Genomic DNA, 24,231 nt, shown 5'->3' with positions numbered 1-24,231 from the left:
AAATTCTCAAGCGAAATATAAAAATCATAGCAATGTATGTATATTTCATTACAATAGTGTGTTAAAATAATTACTCCTTGCATTTAATCAATAAGTGCTTTCACCATGTGAACAAGTCGATCAATTTTCAATTTCAAGAATCTGGCTGATGGCGATGTGAAAAAATAAAGTAAATTTTTTGGTATTTTAAAATTTTCACCACTCTAATATAATAGTATCTACATCGAAATTTGTAATATAATCTTGTAATGTATTTATTTCAACTTAAAATACTATCTCGATGAAGTGAGATAGATTTAATGAATATTTTCAAATTTTTACAATACGCTGTTGAAAATGTGAAATATAATAAAGTGAAAAAATGGGGATCGACTTTTTTCGAGAAGAAGATCTTACCTCGAAGAAAATTCTCATACGTTCGAGACAATGTGGTGAAGACTCGTCATGTGAAAAGATGAAAATCTCTCCTTTGTACAACGAACAGAACATGACATCTCCATAATAAGACTACAAAACAGGCAATTTCACTTATATCAGATATGATTAAGAGTACACGTCTAGGTAAAATTTATTTATTGCACCATATTTTTTAAATACGAACGGTTGCGGAACAGATACCCAAAGTTTTTTCCTAACTCTATCGGCTAATTTGAGTGCCCTATATTTATAAATTTTAGATAGTATCTCACCTCAGATTTTTGTTTATCGCTTTCGGTTTGTTTTGGTTGCAAACGAACTTGAAAAATATTTCTCATTATTGAATATCATCTGTGCATGTAGATAGGATGCGTGCGGTTGAATGCATTCTCGGTCTTGTTGAATGAGATTCAATCTTGAGATTGATTGTCCGACACTTCCTTCATTATGTCCAATGTTGTTTTATTTCTAAGCGTTAGACAGCTTTTTAAAGTGAATAAAAAAAGACAAATATGGACAGGGTAACCGGTAGAAAGTAGCATCGTTGAGTTCCTATTGCTCGGCAAACACGTAATCTTTCCACAGATTTATCGTATGAGGCTGTCTCAAGAGACGAGAATTAATTGATAACCGTGCGAAGAGATTCTCTGACATTACTTGGAAATCGATAAAAAAAAATAAACACAGCCTCGGCATTGTTGATGGTTCATGTTTGTTAAACAAATAATATTTAATTAACGTTGCGTGCCTAAGATCCATTTAGCTTGCATTAAAATATAATGGTTAGACTATTCTAGCACACACTGCGCGTAGACTACAGAGAGATTATTATCGATTCAGTTTATGTACACATAATAGTTAAATTTAAAACGAGGCGTTAGAGTTAACGTTTTTTTGGGCAACTAACCCACAATTTAAAACGATAACGGTCAAAAGGATTCCTCATTCGACACTCGTAGAATATTTTTGTTTACTTAATCTCGGTCATTTTAGAACTTCATTAATCGAATCACGTACATACAGCGTTCTTACACAATGTAACATTTCCCACTTACACCATATATGTATGTATGTAAGTGTGAACTATGTAATTCGGCCTAAATTAACGGAACTGTAAAAGGAAGCATTTCGAATGTGGACAAATTAATTTTAAGGACAAATTAATTCCATTCAAATAACACAAATCCTACACGCTTAGATTTGGTCTTTCGATCAGTATTCATTCGAAGGATGAATGCAAATTCGACGAACTGCCAGTTCAACGAACCTATAAAATCTATTGTCATTCTGCAATAGTAATTAGATGGTAATGTATTGACAGTGGATGAATAGAGTGAAGTCAAATCAATACGATTTAAAATGTTAAGGATTGGTTTGACACAGAATATCTAATTGTATATATGTAATGGATTTGAATCGATATGACAGTAATGAAAATCAATGAAAAATCATGTATTGAAACCTTCATTTATGCTATTACTTTTGAACTATCTATCTGATGAAGCTTAACATACATACATATGTTCAAAGATTCTCAAAAGTCTCTAGATATTAATTTCTCGGTTATTCAATGCTACATAGTGAATTTTATACATATGTGCATATACATGCATATGTACATATTATGAACATATGTATACCAAATATACCAAATATATTTGTCTATTTGATGATCATGATGATGATCTTAGTTTATTTGTTGTATCTACATCATTTTTGAATGACGTAAATTGTCACGGTATATCGAAATTGTGTTGATGCTTCTTCTGTTTAAGATAAATTTAAGGAAATATTTCAAAATCTAAAAGTCAATTAACAAATATCAGCATTAATATGCTTTGAAAATAAAGAAAACTGTATTGAAAGCAAAGCCTTTAAAACCTTGTGCAATATTGGCTTATAGAAGTTGGTTTTATATCAGCAAATTAATTCATTTGACCGGTTGGTCAAACTATTATATATGTATATACTGCAAGAGGTCTTTGTCGGTTCCCCTTCATGGAATTTGCATACTCGTGTTACCGTCTTATATTATAGGTGGAATAATGTATTTTTTGTCCCGAATGTCACGCGCCAGAGGTGAAGTCCCATGAAGAGGTGTTGCATTACAAAAGATAGAAACAACGACATCAACTAAATGTCCTCATTATCTAGTGATACACACGAGTTTGTATGTGCATATGTAGATATGTATAAATCTACTATTATATAAATATAAAGAGGATGTTTTATTTGTCCTATGAAATCTACCATTAAAATTTCTAAACGGAATTTGCATGTGCAATAAATACTCTTACGAAAAATGAAATTTGGCAAGAATTATACTATCCGATTTAAAATATGGTACATAATATTTTAATTTCTCTATGATGCATCGTATCCGCATTGTGAAAATCGCAAACACGGAATTGAAATTTCGATGCATTTTACAGTAGAAAAATACTCGGTTGGCTTGTTTTACTTAGTATTTGCATAGTGAATTTACATTAGGGCTCTCACCTTAACGATTAGTCAATTGAAAATGAAAGTTTTCCATTACATATTAAATATAAAAGAAAATACAGCCTTTTATTTACTGACGTGCAAGTTTTCTACATCTCCACTCATATACACAAGTGAGTAAACATTGCAGCATCACCGTTGAAAATGGTTCGTCGATAAGTCTCCGACGATTTCAATGCACCACGTAAGTTTGATGGCTTCGGAGCAACCCAAGATTGCGTTGGCAAAAGTACATACGTTGGCAAATTAATGGTGTCTTTTTACAGCCGTGACAGTTACGTCTTCGCAAATAGTGACAATAAATCTCAAAGGCCTCAACATTCTTGGGTAACGATCACACCCAAACACTTCGCCCGTCAAAGAAATCGATAATTTTTACAGCGATTTTCACTTTTTCGCATACGAGTGAATGTGGCTAATTACGATTATATCTAGATTTGTCGAAAAGCGACGTGAAGATCTTCGACACAGATATTTTTTTTCGTTGCAAAAAAGATTAATTGCAACGTCCGCGTACGTACTCATATATGTAAGTACCTATTCATGTGTGTGTATATGTGTGTCTGATTTGCGCTTAGAATCGTTCGAGATGTTCATTGTCGGTGGCATTGTCTGTGTCCCATATTGTGTGACTGACATCAGTGGGTCATCTCTCTGATGTTACATAAAAGACTGGGATGTCGTTCTATGTATGTATATATGCACTTACACGCTATATGCACAAAAACATTAAATTATTCATAATGTATGTATGCACATATGTAGATAGTTGTATAATATGAAAATATTGTCTAAAATTATTTGTGTAAGTAGTTACATTGAAGGTTGATTATTCTTTAAGCGGTGTGCTTAATTTAAAACCTTGTCTTTTCACTTTTAGGCAGACATGTCTGTCGTAATTAAAGAAAGATCATATTTTTAGTTTTCTTTTGAAGTATACGATGTATATTTATATGCATATTTGTAGAGACCGTTTCATACATTTTGGATTAGAAAATTGACTTGAAAACTATTGGCCTTACACTTAATTGTATCTTCAAAGTAAAGTTATTCGGTATGTAACAAATAGAGGTGACAACAATTTATAGGTTAGAAATAATGTCTAATGCAAGATATTTTAGAAGATACATACATATGTTGGATGAATAGTGGAAATAAGGAAAATTTTCTATATGATGCCATATTCAGTTAATTTATGCGTAAGATTGAAATGAAAAAAGAGAAAAATATAATTTGATGTCATTTTGTTACGGCACTGCCTCAGTGACTTATAATCAGTCTACATAGGATTTAACGATGCGAAAAAATCCTTAACAAAGCTTTGGGAATATGCATAATTTAATAATTTACCTATGCTATTTTTGTTATGATACAACAATTTAAACTATGTTTATTCTGTATAGAACTAATATTATGAATAATGTTGTAAATTTGCATGGGGGTCTAACGTTAAAATATTTGCAAATTATACATATACAATATTCTACCGCTGTGTTATGCTATGTATGCTAAAACTTAACTGTGTACTAATTAGATTAATTATCAAAAAAGTAATACAAGTGTAACGTAAATATTTTCGTCGCAGACAAAGAGGGCAATTAAGCGTCGGAAGATAATATAGCTGCAGAGGTGAAAATTTGGGAAAAATTGGGCCTCTCATAATTTTCATTTTCTAGGCATTTGTGACAGTGCGTGTATAAATAAAAATTAATTCGTAATTTTAATGTCATTCATTTGCGACGTGTTGAACGGTAGGAATCCGCTAGTTGGATCCATTGTCTCAGCACCGGGTTTCCCTGCCTCCTTTCAGCCGAAGAACGACCAGCTCGGTGACACACATACAGAAGAAGACCCGAGGAGAAAACATAGATCCATTGTTTGGGGCTGGCGCGTGTGAAACATCGTCAAAATTGTACCAACCCATTATTCGGGATTGGCGAATAAATCACAATTAAGACGCATGCTCGCACTATTGACATTGGTCACAGTCAAATGAAAAATCAGCCATAGCCAAATTAAAACTTTCTCCAAAAAATAAATAATAATTATGGATCACACTGGGTAGAGAAAATTTACTGAATTAATGTCGAATGTATAAAATAAATTTCAAAATTTAAATACGGACGAAACTTCATAAATAATATAATGTTTTTGATGACAAAAAATGTGTACTCACAAACGAAAGTTTTAATTCAATTTTGGATTAATTTACTGTGGAATGTAAATATATTTAAAATCTCGCGAAGAGTCAAATTATATTTGTAGCTAATTTTACATATTAACTGAATTGTCTCAAGATTGATTTGAATATTTATATGTTGAAAGGATTCTAGGACATTTCATCCTGGGGACAACTCGCCGACAGATTTCATGCAACTATTTTTTAATTATATTATACGGCAATACAAATTTTCGAACAAAATATATAATTTATTGTTTTGTTGATAAAAGAAAGCTAGAATGTTTTCAATCAATTTTAATAAAAAAAGAGTAACTACATACATACATATTACATATGTACATACGTAGGTACATGTATTTACATATATATGATTAAAAAAATCATTGCACCAAATATTTGAATAATGGTATCAATATAGATTTCAAAAATACAGTCAGCATAAAAATTAAAGATTAATTTGTGACTTAAAAATATTTGCATGAAATCTGTCAGTTAGTTGTCTCCGCGATGAAATGTCCAGACACGATTGAAAGAATACATATGTATCTAAAAAAACGACCAGTGTCTCAGATATCCACTTATTCAAAAGCTGTTTAAGTCCAATTTCATTTTGAATTTATTGTGAATTTAATAGGTTTTAAAATGTCTATTCATCAGCCATGATAATATGAGAAAAATGGTATATCATTCACGTGATTTACATACATATGTAAAATGCAATTCATGTGAGACGTTTTGTTTTATTATACATAGGTATACATGTAGTCAATGATGATGTTTATAAAAATGAAAAAACTCCCATGTAAAAAATTTCCACCTTTCTTTAAATGTCTAATTCGATTGTATTTTCAATTCAAGTATTCGAGCTGCTTAAAAGCGATCGCTTAGAAGTTTACATAAATGATTATATTATAATTCATTCAAATTTCTTAGCGTAAAAACGTCACAAGTAGTCGAAGGTGAAAGCTCTCGACAACTTGTCATTTTTGTGTGCTGTCAAATGTCATCCCATTTCTTTCACCTCTCCAAAAGTAAGAATAATGAAAAAAAAAGTAAACAAAAAACGCTCAGTTAATACGTTCGAACGCGGAGAAAGGACGTTGGTCAATGCTTCTAATATAATATAATATGAAAAATTGGACTACAGCGTCGCTTTGATACTTGGTAATGATCTTTTCGCATGCAAACGCCATTAACATGACCGGATATTTCATTTGAAGATTTAAAATTGGAACTTCGACTGTCGAAATTCGAATTGCTCCTCTTGTAAAATGCAGCCACTATGCTCTAAAACGACTTTCGATTGTGAAATCGACTCAAAAGTTAAGATCTTTTTTCAGTATTTAGTTTCTCGTCTCGTAATTTTTTACAAAACATAAGCGATTTCGTTTAAGTGAGCATCTTAAAGATGATATCAGCGTGATATTTGATTAGCTGATGATTGCAAAAATAGCTATATTGATTTTTAAGCAATGCTAATAAGTATTATACACCGATGATGTGGGCGTATTTGCATGTAAACTATATATAAAAATCAGAATTGACATATGATAATTAAATGAATAGATTATACTACATATGTACGTATACATATATATAATTATTGAAACTAATTGGCTTTCATTTTTTGACAGAATGTAATTTTTTGCATTGGATAATTTAAAAAAAATCTACTTATGATTTCTAGTAATTTAGAAAGGTTATTTTTTTGGTGCAATCAATAGATCTGTCTTCCAGTATGAAATTTGCGGCTTGCAATCTTTTTGTTATAGTGCTAGAGAAAGTATAGCGATTTTATTGCCGCACTATGATCATTATAATATAACAGAAAGATGAATGGGTTAATTTATTGTATTAAAGAAAAATAGACGTAATATTTTACATTTTTGCCGACGTCATTGGGAATATCGGACATAAATTTGCCACATTAAAACACATTCAGACGCGTTGAGCGATGTCGGAATTTTAAAAAATTTAAATTCGATAAGAGGATTTGGTTTTTTATCTGTTTATTGTCTAAAAGTATCTATTAGAGGTGTTGAACAGGTTTTCCGACGCATGTAACGCGCGTATAAAATTTTTATATAACTGCGAATTATAGAATTAAAAATTCATGAGTCGAAATTTCGCACGAATTTATTAAAAGAAAGCCGCGGTTGCATCAAACAAAGTAATAACAACGAAAAAAAATATAACTTTCAACATTCAAATTACAATAACCTATGAATAAGGCGATAATTGATGAATATGTATCGCGTGCACGTTAAGGGGTTAATTGCTCTTTCATTGCTTTTATTCCATTGTTTGTTTCTAAACGCTTTATTTACATTTAGAAGCCAACATTTTGGGATTGAAGAGAAAGTATTACGTGATTGATACGCAACATATGCAGAACGCCTACCGTATTATAAGATTAGTTGCGTAACGAGTGTTGTTTTATAAGAGTAATACTCATTTTGATGGAATGAAAATGAAAAATGCTTGTCGTATTTTCTGCGAGCTTATTTTATGATATAATTTATTATATTGTTTAACAATACCCAAAAATGATTCAAAGGTAAGAGATTTAGGTGTATGTTAACGCCAACACGGAAGTGTAAAAATAAGTGTTGAAAATATTTAAAGCTTTCAGTGACATCAACAGGAAACGGATTATTTATTTTCGGAATACGGCTTTCACTTAATACACATGGGAAATTCTGAACACTTCAGGATATTGCCTGACATGGAAAATATTTCTTTCGTTTTTAATATACCTATTTCTTACGAATCTTTTATGACCTAATGTATTTTAATAATGTTATGGTGTATTTTAATAATTATAATTTAATACAAGACGCTGTTTGAAATTAGCACAGACGAAAAATATATTTTATGGTTTTCAACTGGTAGATGTGTCGGATTTTATTAATTAACATATGTGGATAATTTTATTAATTTTGACATCGTGAGAACAGTAAATATGTATATTCATATTAAGATATAAAAAATTGATTTCCATTTAATTAAATTAAAATATTAACGTAATTAACAAGGCTATCTTATTGCATTAAGTTGTGTTCCTACGCCAAAATACGTGCGTCTAATTTGAAAAACTGATCTTTGTTTTGTGAATTTTGCTGGAAATAACTTTTTTTTTTATGTATGTTATTTGTTTGAATTCGATTATCAAGTATTGCGTTAATGTATGCTGTCTAAGATGATAATATTTGCTAAAATATTTCAAATAAATATATGAAATTAAAGAAAAATCTTGTTTTTCACCATATTTAGAAAAACGATCTATGGAATGAGACGCTTCCCACGACAATATTTATTAAGTTAACAATCATCATCATTATTTACAGCCACTCATCATTCACTGCTCTGTTTTGTGCGTCTCTCATCCATTTTTATTTTTTTATTTTATTTTATTTAAGGTCTTAATTAAAAAACAGAATAAATAATAAAGTACATAACAAAAGACCAATTATAGGTTTCCGCTGGTAGTAATAAACTAAAGCATACACGTAATCATATATAAAATCTCAAATAAACATAAGAAAAAACAAAAACTAAATTAAAAGATTATTCAAAAAATGATTTGACTATTGCTCGCCTTGCTTGCTCATGCGTATTATCAAAAATATCAAGGTTATGATCTCTCCCTAATCGGATAAAGGTTTTATTTGCTCGCCACATAAAAGAGTTTTGTCTATAATTAGAGCTCGCATACGGAATTGCAATTGGGGCATAGGTACGCGACGATCTGCTCGGTATTTTTAAATATATTTTAGATAGGAGTAACGGACAATCGATTAAGCTAGATAATAATTTCATAAGATATGTAATATCTGCTATTTCTCTTCTATGCTGGAGTGGAAGAATGTGATGATTTTTACATAAATTTAAGTACTTATTGGAATGATATATATCTTTAGTGCGATAACAAAGGTAGCGAATAAATTTATTTTGAACGTTCTCAATTCTATCAATGTAGGTAGCATATCTCGGATTCCACACCTGAGACGCATATTCTAAATTACTTCGAACGAAGGCACAATATAATATTTTGATGGATTTTAAACATTTAATATCTGTAGAAATACGTAAGATAAATCCTAATGACCGAAGCGCCTTCGAGACGATATAATCGATGTGTTTATCAAACAGTAAGTGCGAATCATGGAGCACACCTAGGTCACGAATTACCGTGTTTCTTTGTAAACGTTCTCCCTTTAGGATATAATCGTTCAATAAGGGATTACGTTTTCGACTGAAAGTGACAACGCTGCATTTGGCGGGATTGAGCTCCAGGTGATTGAAGGTGCAGTATTTCTCTAGATTAATAAGATCAGCTTGAAGACATCTTCAGGAGATGCAACTGCCGTAAAGATTTTCATGTCATCAGCGAAGAAAAGTAATTTCGAATGAGTAAGACATATACTGATGTCATTAATGAAAATTAAGAAGAGTAAGGGCCCAAGCAAAGAACCTTGGGGCACTCCACTAGGTATGTTAACCCAACCGGAAACATAATTGTTAATAACAACTGCTTGAGAGCGGTTGTCAATGTAAGAAGAAAACCAACGAAGTAATTGGAATTTTATTTAAATTTAGGTGTCCCGAAAAAACCGCGCGGGAGAAAATCGCAGTGACAAAATCGCTTGGACGAAACCGCGCAAACCAAAATAGTGCGACGGCAAAATCACGCAACGCATATATGTATGTATATATAAACAAATACAAGCAAGAAAATAAACACAAAAAAAGTAATATTAAAAACAGATCCAATATATAAGAAAAATCCCATAGAACACGGAAATGATAAAATAAGAATCGTTTATTTATTTTGAAAGTGTACTTTTGAATTTGTGCTGATCTTTCGATAATATATTAAATTTAGGACATATAATTTTACTTAAAATGTCCATACTTTTTATATTCAAATTTCAATAAAGTGTGAATAATAACACTTTATTGAAATTTGTATTTTATTTATATTTATTTTGTATTTATTGTATTTATTTTCTTGTTTCCATATGTGTTGCGTGATTTTGTCACCACGCTATTTTGGTTTGCGCGATTTTGTGACGGCACCCTAAATTAAGTACCAAATCATAATCCTATTATAACGAGAAGAGCCACTCAATTACATAAATTTATCCTTATTGACAACGTAGAGAAATAACGTAATGTTTGGAAAAGATCAGAGAGGCAACACTCCAAATCAAGTACAACCAGCGGCGGTTTATCATACATTGAAAATAAGCGCACGCTTGGGGCCCCCAAAATGGGTCTTTGCTATCACTTACAAATTATTATCATTGTCCACAATACGTTCGTAAGCCAAGAATAAATTAAATACTACCTAATTTACATGGTATTTTAAAATATTACCTATTTTATTTCAAAAACTGTTGGTGTTTCAAATACATATTGTTAATAAATAAATAAAATATGGTTTGTAAAATCCCAATTAAAAACCATATACCGAAAAGCATGGTAAGAAATGGGTACCATTTATCGGCCCGGCAAAATAGCCCTGTTTCCAGACAAATTAGGTATTTATCACGACATTATATGCGAATGCCCATCTCTAAAGCATTTCGTCCTGCAAATAAAAAGAGTGCCCCTCTAAAATAGCTCGCACGACAGATTCGATATGAAATAGCTCGCACGATTTTACATAGATATATGTATACCAGGAAGGCTTAACAGAAAGACCCCAATGCGCCTTCCTGGACAATTAATTACAAACAATGCAGTATTTTATTATTACATAAATCACTGTATTTCGAGAAGATGAACAAGACGAAATAACAATTAATTAATTAATTAATTACAGAATTAATCCATTGAGATATCTATGAATTTTAGATATGTATACAATTTTTACAAATTGTCCATACAATAAATACATAAGATTTGTGACAACTGGAAACATTGTTTTTTGCCGATTTCGAGGAACCGTTTCAACAATGATCAGATAAAATTGGCCAATTCTGATAAGAAACGATCTATTTGGAGTCACAAATACCCCCAAATCTAGTCAGCAGTGTAGCAGATCGAACCCACTGATCACTTGGTTCTAAACATAACCGCTACCATTAAGAGGGCTGGACCCCAGCGCCTTGTCCATACAAACGTATTAGACTTCTCCCTTCCTCAATTATGGCACTAGAGCAATTATTTTTTAATATGCTATGGATATCCACTATAGGCATGTTTCTATTTTTTTATTTTATTTTTTTGATAAATTGATTTTTTGATTAATCAAAAAAATAAAAATAGAAACATGCCTATGGTGGAGGTCTACCTCACGGCACCGAATGTCGAAAGATCGAAAAAGCGAATATCGGAAGGCAAAGATTGAAAATCGAAAGATCTTAAGTCGAAAGATCAAAAAAAAAAAAATGGTGCATGGTAAACGGTACTATGTATATATCATATATTTATATATATATATATATATATATATATATATATATATATATATATATATATATATATATATATATATACATATATTTATATATATATATATATATATATATATATATATATATATATATATATATATATATATATATATATATATATATATATATATATATATATATATATATATGTATATTTATACAATTTACAAAATTTCAAAGTTTTAAAAGAGCCACAAAATTTTTTCTTGCCAACAATAAATAGTACTCGCATAAATAAAGTTTTTTGATAAAAAAACTAATCTATTTATTCATAAGAAAAAATATCTATTTATTCATACATACATACATACGTAGTGTTTTCACAACAAATTAGATAATATATATACATATATGGCATTATTAAATAATTACTTATTATTTAAGTAAAAAATTGAAACAATTAAACATTTACTTACAACACTAACTTGTACTTCAATAACAAACAATTGAGCAAACAAATTCAATGGGAGCGTTGGCTTTGCATGTTTTTAGAAAGTTTGGATAAATTTGGCTCATAACTAGAGTTTAGTGCCATAATCGAGGAAGGGAGAAGTCTAATACATTCGTATGGACAAGGCGCTGGGGTGCAGCCCTCTTAAGCCACACTGCTGGCTAAATGTTAATTTGACATTAAATGTCGTTTTGACACTTGTCGTGTAATTTATTTTACAGCCCTGCCAAAAATATTATCCTGTAAAAAACTATGATAGCATTTTTGTATAGAAGTGGGGGCAACAAATTTCAAATGCGCCTGGGCCCCCCCCCCCCATTTATTTGATCAGAACGACATACATCCTTTTGAGTGGAAGGAAAATTCAACGTGGACTGCCAGCGAATGTGAAGAAAATTCACGGTCGTATTGTTAGTCGCGGGGTTAAGAAGCGCGATCGGCTAGACACAACGTGTTGCGCAACTCCTCGAGCGGTATTGATTGTGTGCTTTCGTGTTGCGTAACGTTTTGGAAGACGGGGCCGTTCACACGAGAGCGTCGCGACGCTCTCGCCCCCTCCCCCATCCTCCATTTTCCGCTCTTCCCCTTTCCCAGCCGACGACCGGAAGCGGAAGTGGCGCGCACAATGCAAATATCTGCGTGTCTCACGGGTGCGACTCCAAAAGTCGCACTGGGGTTCACATCCTATCTGACCTATTCGACGAGCACCTTTCTCCGTTAATTAATCAAGCGTGTGCCGGTGATTGCGCTCTAATCATCAATCATCGTACATATTTGTATCCCCTCGGAGAAAGAAAAACGACGTGGGCTAGCCAAACTTTTCGTTTGAAATAAACGAAAATAAATAACGCAGTGATTGACGTTTAGGCGGAGCCGAGGCACTTTGAAAGTATGACAGCGTTTATACAATTGCTCTCTAATATGTGATTTTTTAAAAGTGATAGTAATAATCTAAACTCTTTCAGTTTCGAGCAGACATTTTGGAGAATGATCATTGCCATTATGTGAGATTTGTATTACAGTCGTTGGCCCCTTGCATTAAAATAATAGATTAACATTAACATACTACTATTTAAAAATATATAATATAACAATTTATTACATCCAAAATTTGAGGTGAGGAATTTTCTCTTTAAATTTTACAATTGACGGAAAACTCAAAAGATTGAACTTTATTCACAAGAGTTTATTGAATCCATATATTTAATATGTTCGGTTAGTTTGAGCTTCTACTTTATTTTTAATCTCATTTTTAACTTTTATCAATTGACAATATATGAATAGCACTGATCAGAGCGTATACGAAACAATCTTCACCAAGTTTTACTTATTGATTCGAAGATGATGATGGTTTTTGTTGGTTTACTCTCGTTTAAAATCATTTACCGCTCGAATTATGTTAAGATAAAAAAAAAATACACATTGAGATAGAAAACGAATACTTACATATATAATTCTATAATTATATTTTTTAGAATTATAACTATAATTATTAGAAAAACATCCGACTATTGATTCCAATACTTACTTTTAGCACAATACCACTAAATTTTGATTTAAAGACTGCAAAAGCCAAAAAATTCTCATATCTCATAAACGAGAGCAAACCAACAAACATCATCGTCATTTTCGAATTTAATGTTTTAAATTTAGTAAAGATTGATTAGTCGCGGCTCAAGTATTTTTTTTGTTGCTCAGTGTAATTAGAAGGTAGAAAATAGGAGCACAATCGAGAGTATGAAAGCTATTTAATAAAAACACAGGTTTTTTTGTACTTTAAAATTCACGTGACCAACTATTATATTGATATTTTATTTAATTTACGTAAATTTTGGTTACAAAAAATTCGAATAATAGAAATGCGTCACACATAATCCAAAAATATAATAAACCAGTTTGGGTGAAAGAAGCGTATAAATTTGTGATGAATAAATATATTTGCGACTTGTAAATTGAACACCTTGAACTTCTTGGCACGAAGTCTGCGACGAGTATTGATTAAATATTTCTGGTTTAATACACCACGGCTTCGATTTCGTCAACGTGAAACAAATAGTTGATTAGATTATTGAAGCGAACACACACACACGAGTCGATTATGATTTTTTTCAAATATAAAGTTGAAGGTTTTGTTCAAAGCCGAATGTCACAACGTCGTCGTTTAAACTGGGTTAAATGTATGTATAATTACGTTTTCGTTACACGCTCGTTTGGTCGAATCAAATCGTACAGATTACAGAGAATGCTCGGTAAAAGTACGAGTTATTTTCATGCGCTTTTTTTGCATTTTTAAATCGGTCCGATTTTTTTCATATTATGAAGAATCATCTTGTTTTATTGGTGGGTACTTTGGCCGTCTGAATCAACTACGTATTATACATATATGTATGTATATGACGTACGGGCGTGTTAGTGAGTCACGCGTTTCTCTTCCAACATCTTCTGTTTATACGAGGTGATTTTTTTTTCTGACACAACGAGGTGTTTATTCGTTTTTATTTGAAGTCTTAAGACGTGCATTTTGCGTTAAGATTGAGGTGAGTGATCAATTTACGCGTTCGCTTAAGAAAAACGAGCGAGTTCAAACTGAGCCGATGGTAAAGCGTAAGGTAATTTTGATTGAACAATTACTGATATTATCTCTACAATCAATTTTTTTTTCAATTAATCTGAAACATGAAAAAAATCAAATAATTATATTTTTATGATACTTTTAGATTTACTGTCCCATAAAACTATAATCGATTTTCAGTAGCAGGTTAAGAAACAAATAGCTTCAAATGAAACAACTACATACATATATTAGAAATAAAATCATATTATATGTATATGATGGTTCAAAATATTTATGATATTAATAATTTTTGGTTGCGACCAGCTATCTATAGTTCCTATTTTTAATTTATCCCAAATTGGTTCAAAGTTCTCAAGTTGTCTTAATTACATACATACATACATAATATCGATGGCTTGGTGCACAGATGTTGTATGTCCATTTTTTAATTTGTATCGAATTTTAAGTTTGTTGATACTGGAATAATTAATGGTTTTCCTTTCAAGGTGCTTTATTTATACCTCATAAGCAGCATCTACAAACTTAAAATTCTATTCAAACTTAAATGATACGCATTATCTGTGCACCAAGTCATCGATATATTCCTTTCAGGTGAACCCAAATTGGGTTATACTATGCTTTTAGTAATCTTATTTTGATAAAATAGCTTATAGTCTAATAATAAAGTCGAATCATCAAAATGTCAATATTTCAAAAATATCCAACATCATCACTTAGGAAAAAAAGTCAATTAATATTTTAGATTCCGATTCACCACATGAATTAGTGATAGTTGGTTTATTTACTTTTACAAGAGACTTGTTTATAGTACCTACATATAATATATCTAATAGCCGACTAACAACATTATAAGGAAGTGCGCTCTGGATGGAGGCCTACATTTTTATTTAATCGATACTTTTTTCCTCAAACATCGATCTCTCTCTACTAAGAAAAGTCTACCTACTGCGTATAAGTGGAAACGTTCTTGATGGCATTTTGCGAAATTGCAATTTCATTGAAAAAAATGAACAAGTTTCTTAAATGCTTCCTCTAACATATGTATGTATGTATGTATGTATGTACATACATACATGCTATGTAATAACTTTTTCAACGACATCCAAGACGCTCATGCTAACTATGTTGACAAATTAAATATTCTAATGCACTTTCTATCAATGGAATCACCAGTCAATCAAGTTGTAGTACACGTTGTTGACGTATTATATCAATGTGTGTATAAATACACTATCAATAGGATTCCGAGACCGATTGCGAAAGCTGGTCAAATTGAGCAAGGGTATGCGATGAAGTATTCAAAGCATGCGTAAAATGCGGAGGAAGAAAGCTTTGAATGGTTTCGGGTGAATAATTGGAGCTATGCAGTGTCGATTGGACGCCCCTTAAGGCGCACTTTCTACCAGACGACCGGTCTGGTAGGCGGTTGCCCCGGGGCGGCCCGCCCAGAAGAAGTATACGAGCTTCATAAGAAGTGTATGGGCTCATTCACACTCCCACCGACAGAGTTGTGTGAGTTCATATATTATATATACCTGCCATAAGTAAGTTTGAGTGGACTGGTGAGCTCATATTTATTGCGTCTATATATTCAGAGATCCTTTTTGGACTCACGTGAGAGTGTCAGCGGGTCAGTAATCGGTGATTGGCGCCACCCCAGCACTGAATATGTAGTCCTTCGGTCTCTAAGTTGGTCAGTCGGTTTTATGATTACATATATTGTAGTGTGATTAATAATCTTTTGTGAAGGTAGACGCGACGAGTAGTGAGGAATGATTCCGAATTTCCAACTTATTGAATTTAAAATAGCTCTACATACATACACATGTAGGTACATTTAACTCGAAACGAAATGAAAAATCCACTGCTCGGGTTGACACAAATCGAAAGTGTTCCACATTGTGCGAAATGAAACATTCTACTATTTTTTTTTTCATTTTGAACCCAGACGTGAAACGCGTCCGATATTTATTACGCTTTTTTTCGACACTGACAATGACCTGATCGAATCCAATGACGACTTTATAAAATAGAAAAATAAACATTAAATCGATAATCGACTCGCTTTGGCGGATTACTGATGCGCCCGATTTTGTGCATCTATTTTATTTTTTTTATCGTATTATATTGTTCCGTCATTTCTCTTTCGATGCGAATTTTTCAAAGTCACGATTTATAAATGGCAGTTTTTGTTGTAATGAAACCGATCCGTGTCGGTGCTTTCGATCGATTTTCAATTTGGAAGGTGCTTTGTTAGCTTGTTCACGCACGTGGACATTGTTAGATCGTGATGCTCTTTCCGCTGACTCTATTATGTTTACGATATTCTACGTAAATATTTTGTTATGCAATTTACTCGGCAAACTGTTGAATATTATTTATAAAACCTTCATTCAACAACCCTATTATTCACAACAGTTGATTTTACACAATTTAAAATCGGAACCAGAACCAAGCTGGCAATGAAAATAAGACTGCAAATAGTTTTTTTAAATACGTAATTTAACGACATTAAAAATCACTTACGATATCATTGGAAAAAATCACTCAAACGATGCAACTTATGATACAAAAGTCCGAAGTTCCTGTCTGAATTTGTTGATTTTTTTATCTGATTTATTTAGTTTTTGATCATCAAATTTAATTATTTATCATAGACATCAAATCTTTTTCTAAATCTGATAAAAGGTGTAGTAAAAAAATGAGAATAAAAAAGAGTATGAGAAGAAACAATCGGTTTTGTCAAAATAATGAAATGGAGTCCGAGTCGGTTTATTTTTTACGACACCAACTCTCCTTGAATGCTTCGACTCCACGTCTCCGATTCCGACTCGAAAGTCCTGGTTGAAATACCATTTTTAGTGGGCTGTTGATGATTTTTCTTAGATAAAAGATTAAAATTTTTGCTCTGCTTGAAGTTGTACTCCTTTTACGAAATATATTGTTAAATTGTTAACTAAATATATATATTTTTTTGCAGATGACGATCACCGGAAAACCAAAGGGGACATTGAACAGAGGCGCAGTGGTAATATCGAGGACCTTAAAAGCAACCAATGGTTCAAGATCAGAGTGGGGCAACAACTTGAGAACGGACCTAATACAGCAGCGAGTCTCGGTGTCGTTCAACACAAAAGACGAGCTAGAATTCAAGCCGATACACGAAGAATCTCAAAAAGAAAAATTAGAATATAAATACGAAACCTATAAAGTGAGCGAAATAGCCGAATGTTACGCGGGAGATTTCAAAGACTTCGCCAACACTTTGGTATTGGAAGTGTTCAAAAATCAAATTAGAGAAGAGATAGTATTGCAATTCGAAAACGAGCAAGAATTCAGAAGAACGCTGTTCACATACAAATATTTCAAGATGCGCAACAGACTCACGCATTCCTCGTCGAGCGAATCGTCCAGCGAGGGTAGTCCAAGTCCTAGTCCTTCGACGAAAAGCAGACTGAGCATAGACTATTCTGAAACACCCGTCTCAAACTACGTGAGAGCTTTCGATTACTCGTCAAATCTAATCCGAACGAACAGAAACTACGGATTCAAAAGCTTAGACTACCCGCAAAATCAAAAGATCAAAATCAGCATGAGCGACCAGAAGGAAAACATAGATTCGAATTCGAAGGGGATGAAACCAGAGTACGACCTCATGCAGATCACAGACAACAACGGCGTGACGCACATGTCTGTAGAGAACAAAAACGACGTAGGCGAAATAGACGCACTGATATACACCGACGTAGATTACGACAGTGTCAATTTTTCGAACGGTAACTCATCTAGTCCAGAAACATTAGACGCGCCTCAGAAACCTCAGAGGCGCAAGCAGCTGCTCAAGAGGATCAAAGGTAGAGCTCCTCCGCCACCAGATGCGACGGAAACGGAAGTAGTGAAAGGTCAGATGGTGAGGATAAGCGTGGAGAGACCGGAGAGGCACATGGCCAAAGAAGCGACCAGGACTGTTGCACAACAACCGAAAGCACATATGGGTAAGAACCGAACGAACGATCACTCTTGTTTTCGTTTTTGGACATTCAGGTCATCGAGCATGAAAATATGGAGTCGTGTGGAGCTGGAGAGCGTAATTAAAATACGCTCTGCGTGTTCGGATAGCACACGGCTTACAACTCGCTGACATATTGATGATAATACATGACGGCGATAAAGTAAATTACACGTGTAAGTGAATGCATATCACGCGCTAATGCAACAGTCAAAGTATGATTCTCAGTGCTGTAACTAGCTAAAATTGTATTCTGAATTAAGCTATATTCAATTTTCTCACTAATTAATATACATACATATGTGCATATGTTTATTTAAAGCAATGGCGACCATATTTCCCAGGACTCAAATCGGGACGCTCCGCAAAAATATTAATATAAAACCCCCTCTCTATATACATATATTTACATACAAAAAATGTGTTGCACGTTCAAATATTTTATAATTTTTCCCTTAAATAATAATTGTCAAGGGATGATATATTTTTTCAGAATGTACAATTCTTGTCTACGAGGAAAGTATAAACAAGATAAAAAAAAATAATATAATATTAAAAAATTAATATGTTCAGCACTGCAGCTGATTTTTTTCTGAAACGAGTTAAATTAACGAATAAAATAACTGCAAATTTTCCTTAAAGATATTCTCGGTTTATTTTAATTGCAAAAATTATGTGAAATTGAAAATGTTGATTTTTTTAATTTCTTTTTTTATATAATTTAAGTAATATAATATTTACCAGAACGCGAATTTCTTTAAAAGAAGAATATGAAATAAGATAAAAAATTATACCTATTATGTATAGTAATGTATTTTACAGTTATTTAAAAATAATTACGATGAAAATAATAGTTCAGAAACATAGAAAATAGAAAATTAATTCAGAAACATCTAAAATTAATCACGTGACAAAATATTCAAACGTCATTTTAAAATGAATACCTATTACCTATTACTACCTATTAAACGTCAACGTCTTCAAAAATTTCGAAAATTTAGAAATGTTTATTACGATTATTTTTCACTATCGAACTATAAAAATCGATTGAAATTTCCATCGTTGACCAAACCGCCCAAATTAGAAATGTTTTAAAACGATCGGAACACTACAAGAATTTTAGCTCAATCGTTTGCGGAGTGAAACATAGAATAGCCTAGTAAAAACAAGAAAATATATGTATGTATATAGGTAGTTAAATTCTTCTGTGTACGGACAAAAAACAATTTTTAACAAATCAAACAATTTTCCGATATCGACGGAACGGGCACAAAGCACGTAACAAACGGGACTTTCCCGGCCTAAACAGGATTTATGGTCACCCTATCTATAACCTAACAAACAATCATAATTTGAAAATTCTACCCTGTATTAACTCTGTTGAAACGCCCAGAAGAAGTTGAGCGAGCGTCGCCGCATTACGATCTTCTTCAAACTCGACAAAATTAGCACTCAATTTAACAAGCGCTAACTTCGGCTTGTTGTTCCAATAAAGCTCGGATACATTTCACCCATGAATCATGAAAATCAAAGCCAGAGCTGTTTTCGGCCGTCCTCAAACTCGGCATTGACTGATATTCAGAGTCGAACAGACATCAGTGCCATATTCCTCGGCTCGACGCGTCTCGGTTCGAATTCACATCTTCAAGGCGATCGAGCCCCGAATCAGACCAATTACAGACTCGCAAATTAACCTCCTTATTATGTGCGTTTCGGTACCGTTCTAAAATTTCACTTATCTCTAATCGGCATCTGTCCTTGTCCGACAGCAGAACCGCCTCGATTATATATTAGATTATAGCCGACCGACGTGCATACGTAATTATTCAAACCGTCTTATCGCTCGAGTTTGTTAACCTTTCGTGCGCTCGTTAACGATCTAATCGATCGAAAATCGGTCAGTTTAGATACTACTACGATCTTTTTGTGTTTTCGTTGTTCGAATATAACCTTTACGTCGCCGAAGGTGAACCGTGGTTTCGTCAAGTCGACTCATCGCTCACACGTCTGATGCGCACATATGATCTTTGCCCTTTTTGATCTGGTCAGACGACCCAAGTATACGTTTTCCATCATTAAATTTTATTATACCGCTTAATCAAATCGGTATTTTTGTGAAAATTTAATTTTTGGTTAATTTAATTTGACACAAAACACATGCTAGAATGCATCCACATACGAATACGTACATATTTTACAACTTACATATATATGACAGTCCAAGGATTTTATCAGTTTATATGTTTGTCCGATTTATTTAAACATTTAAGTGTGCCTATGCAGGTCCATACATATAAATAAAGAAGGTCGTTTGTAAAAAAATGTCATAAATTAATTTAGACCAATCAAACACTGACAGACATTTAAATAATAATTATTGAAGTAATAAATTAATTAATCTATTCGTTTCGGCAACTTTAACAATTTGTTACAAAAAGTAGGTCTTCGAAACTATCTTGTAATATTCATGCATGCAATTTTAAGTTTAATCCAACCGTATGATTGGATTAAACTTAAACCAAGAGTATATCTAAACCACAGTCTCCCAACCGTTTTTAGATGGCAAACCCTTTTTATTATAACCAGTAGAGCATATGTAGATTAGTAGTTAAATGTAATGCTTTCTAACCAAATAATCACGGGTTCCATCCCTGCCCAGTGCTGTTGGCCAGACCTCGAATGTGTCACCAATTTATCTGATTGTCATTGAAACGACTCTAAAAAATTGGCAACCTTGACCTATTTCTTTCAAAGTTTTCTAACAACTCGAATTCACCGATTTGTAAAAATGCAAATTCACCCATATATGAACATATGTCTTTATGATGCTTCGTAAAAATTACTCTACTAATTGTTTATCGATGTTTATAATTGGCCAGGAAGGCGCATTGGGGTTTACCTGTTGAAAATTATATACATACATATGTATATAATAGAAGTTTTTAATGTCTATTCGAAAAAATCTAGAATATATGTATCTACACTTAAGATCATATTCTCGTTTATTTCATGAATTCAAAATGGTTATTATGTTGCATTTCATCATCATCATCATCATTCACAGCCATTCGTCAATCACTGCTGGATGAGGGCCTCTTCACTCATCTTTGGTTTTAAGTAACTCTGATCCATGTCATTCCACACATTTTTCAGATTTTATCCACCCTGTGGCCTTCCTTACACCCCTTTACATTCTCTCGGGTACTATTCGAGTACTTTTTTCGTTCATCTATCGTCCGTTCTTCTAGCTACATACGTCACCAGTCCATTGCCATTTCAATTTCTTTACTCTCACTATTATATAAACCACCATACTTCTAACCCACGTATTCTCCTCTTTATCTCTCCTCGTTATGTCAAGCATACAGCGTTCCACATTTTTTGAGTGCACTGGACCATATGCAGCAATCTGACGTTCAATGACCAAGTTTCACATCCATACGTCATCACTAGTAAGACACGTTGATCGAAGATCTTTTTCTTGCACAGTGGCAATTTAGATTTGAATACGACATTCATTCGGCCAAATATACTCCATCCTAATAAGTGTACATACATACATTTTTATTTTTGTAACTGTGTCAAAAAAATTACAAATCAGAATAAGTTCTCATTGGATTACAAAGTCATTATGAAAAATTAATATCATTGTTACTTACATATAAAATAATATAGGATATTTTTAAATATAATGACTATGCGCATCAGACGTACTTATCTCCACGTACGTATGGAAATTAGTAAATGTGAAATTCGGTCGAATTTAATGCCGTAATATTAATTAAAAATGGCGATTTACATAATTTGCATGCAATTTAAACGAATTACTTTGAGTTTGACGAATTTACGCAATACATTTAAGCAATCACAATTTTGATTTCAGGAACTAATGGTTATGAGTCTGATCGCGAGGAGTGGAGAAGCAGGTCGACGTTCTCCAGCAGTGCCTTCCACAGTCTCGCAAGACCAGCTAGGAGAGCTTTGGCAGCTTACTATCGACTGTCGTCTTCTCCTTCACCACCCACTCTACCTGCGATGGCAACGAGGAAACCCAGCCCCAGAAACCCAAGGAATTTACAATCGACCGACTATCCTAAAAACTTTCAATCGATGCACCCCGAATACATCATCGTATCTCCGCTGCAACAAATCGACTCCAAGAGGAACTCGCTCACCCAACAAGAGGCCAAGAAAGTTGAGAGTTTGTTTCAAAAGCACGACGCAAAGTACGGAAAGCTCCTATTGAATAAAGACTATAAGAAGAATCCTCTGGGAGGATCGATGACCTACTTGAACATATCGAATAGACTGTACGGACTCACGGATAAGTTGAAGGAGTTCGGAGCCGGAGCTCAAAATAAGCAAAGTGTTTGGTCTTCGAAAAGCGACAAGGATAAAAAGGAAAAGGGCATGTTGAAGCCGGTCATCAAGAAAAATCCTCCCAACGAAGGATCCAAAAGACCAGTAGTCAGAACTTGCAGCACGGAACCGCCCAAGAAAGTGACTTTCAGCGCGTTCGCTACAGTTCAAGTCGTATAAAAATATCCTCATTTGTGATAGTGATTTATAATTTAGACTTAAAAGCGATTTAACCATTCTCATAATATATTTGAATTAGAAATTGAAACGATTTGTTTGCATAGCACGTAAGAATGTGAGTCAATGAACACGATTTTAGAGCAATGTTTAACAAATAATGAGTTTACCGTAACGCATATGAATTTTCGATTATAATTTTTAATATGTAAATATTATGATATTATTATAATACTACGGCTACGGTTATTGTGATCACGTACATATAAATATGTAATTAATTAACGATTAGAATTGTGAATTTTTTTTTTATCGATTAGAATTGTGAAATTGTGAATTGAGACCAATACACACACGTTTACAGAAATCGATTAGAAATGTAAATAATTAATAGACGTGTGATCGCAATATCCATCAGCTATATTTTACTCAGTTTTTCTTGTTATTATTTACTCTTGAAACCGTCCATTTTGTGAATAAAATAAAATGCGACTGTGTTTCGTTCGATTTTGTCGAATTAAACCAAAAAAGCTATGTATACTTATAAAATATGTATTTTTTAAAATTATATATATTTCAGCTTGTATGTTTTGTTATATAACGTTGCATAATAAAGAGTCAATATAATTATACGTACATATGTATATATATCGAACACTTATGTACATTATAATCTGTGTGTATTTAAAAAAGTATTGTCATATTTTGTAGCCATTTTGTATATTTTATACATATTGTTGTTTGTTGTTTTAAATAAATATGAGATTATTAAATTGATGGTTTTTCAATGTTTATAAATAATGCAAGGAAAATTTTTATTTTATTTATTAGATTACGAAAATGAAATGATCACGTATAATTAAATAATATTTTCAATTGAATTTTGTAATTGAAAAACAAAACACTACGTTCGAAGATGTGTGCATATCGTCATCTACCGTTGACCACGGATTGCCAAACTTTTCTAGATATCGACCGTTGCGAAATATTATCGTCCAAACATCGACGGAACGGTCAATTGCCTTTTTAGACATATCAAGTTGCTCAATACTTGCGTACAACTGCGAATTATTTTTGAAAAATGACCCATCATCATTT

At 32.8% G+C, this 24,231-nt stretch overlaps 2 protein-coding genes across 2 annotated transcripts in view; one reads left to right on the top strand and one right to left on the bottom strand.

Moving 5' to 3' along the window:
• LOC143911833 (uncharacterized) overlaps positions 1-23,903 on the top strand; it is a 49,145-nt gene extending 25,242 nt beyond the window's left edge. Inside the window, exons 2-3 of the mRNA XM_077430892.1 lie at positions 17,569-18,583; positions 22,481-23,903. Of these exons, the coding sequence (XP_077287018.1) occupies positions 17,569-18,583; positions 22,481-23,136 (1,671 nt within the window). The 3' untranslated portion in view covers positions 23,137-23,903. The remainder of the gene's footprint in view (positions 1-17,568; positions 18,584-22,480) is intronic.
• LOC143912355 (uncharacterized) lies at positions 8,669-12,577 on the bottom strand. Its single transcript, XM_077431638.1, has 2 exons — positions 12,465-12,577; positions 8,669-9,449 (listed from the first exon to the last, which is right to left on the bottom strand). Exons 1-2 carry the CDS (start codon positions 12,575-12,577, stop codon positions 8,669-8,671), a joined length of 894 nt encoding a protein of 297 aa, XP_077287764.1.
• Positions 23,904-24,231: the final 328 nt, after the last annotated feature.

Source organism: Arctopsyche grandis, chromosome 5, assembly GCF_051622035.1.
Source record: "Arctopsyche grandis isolate Sample6627 chromosome 5, ASM5162203v2, whole genome shotgun sequence".
Lineage (NCBI taxonomy): Eukaryota > Metazoa > Arthropoda > Insecta > Trichoptera > Hydropsychidae > Arctopsyche > Arctopsyche grandis.
Note: the sequence above shows the minus strand (reverse complement) of the source record. Positions and strands in the feature narration are given on the sequence as shown.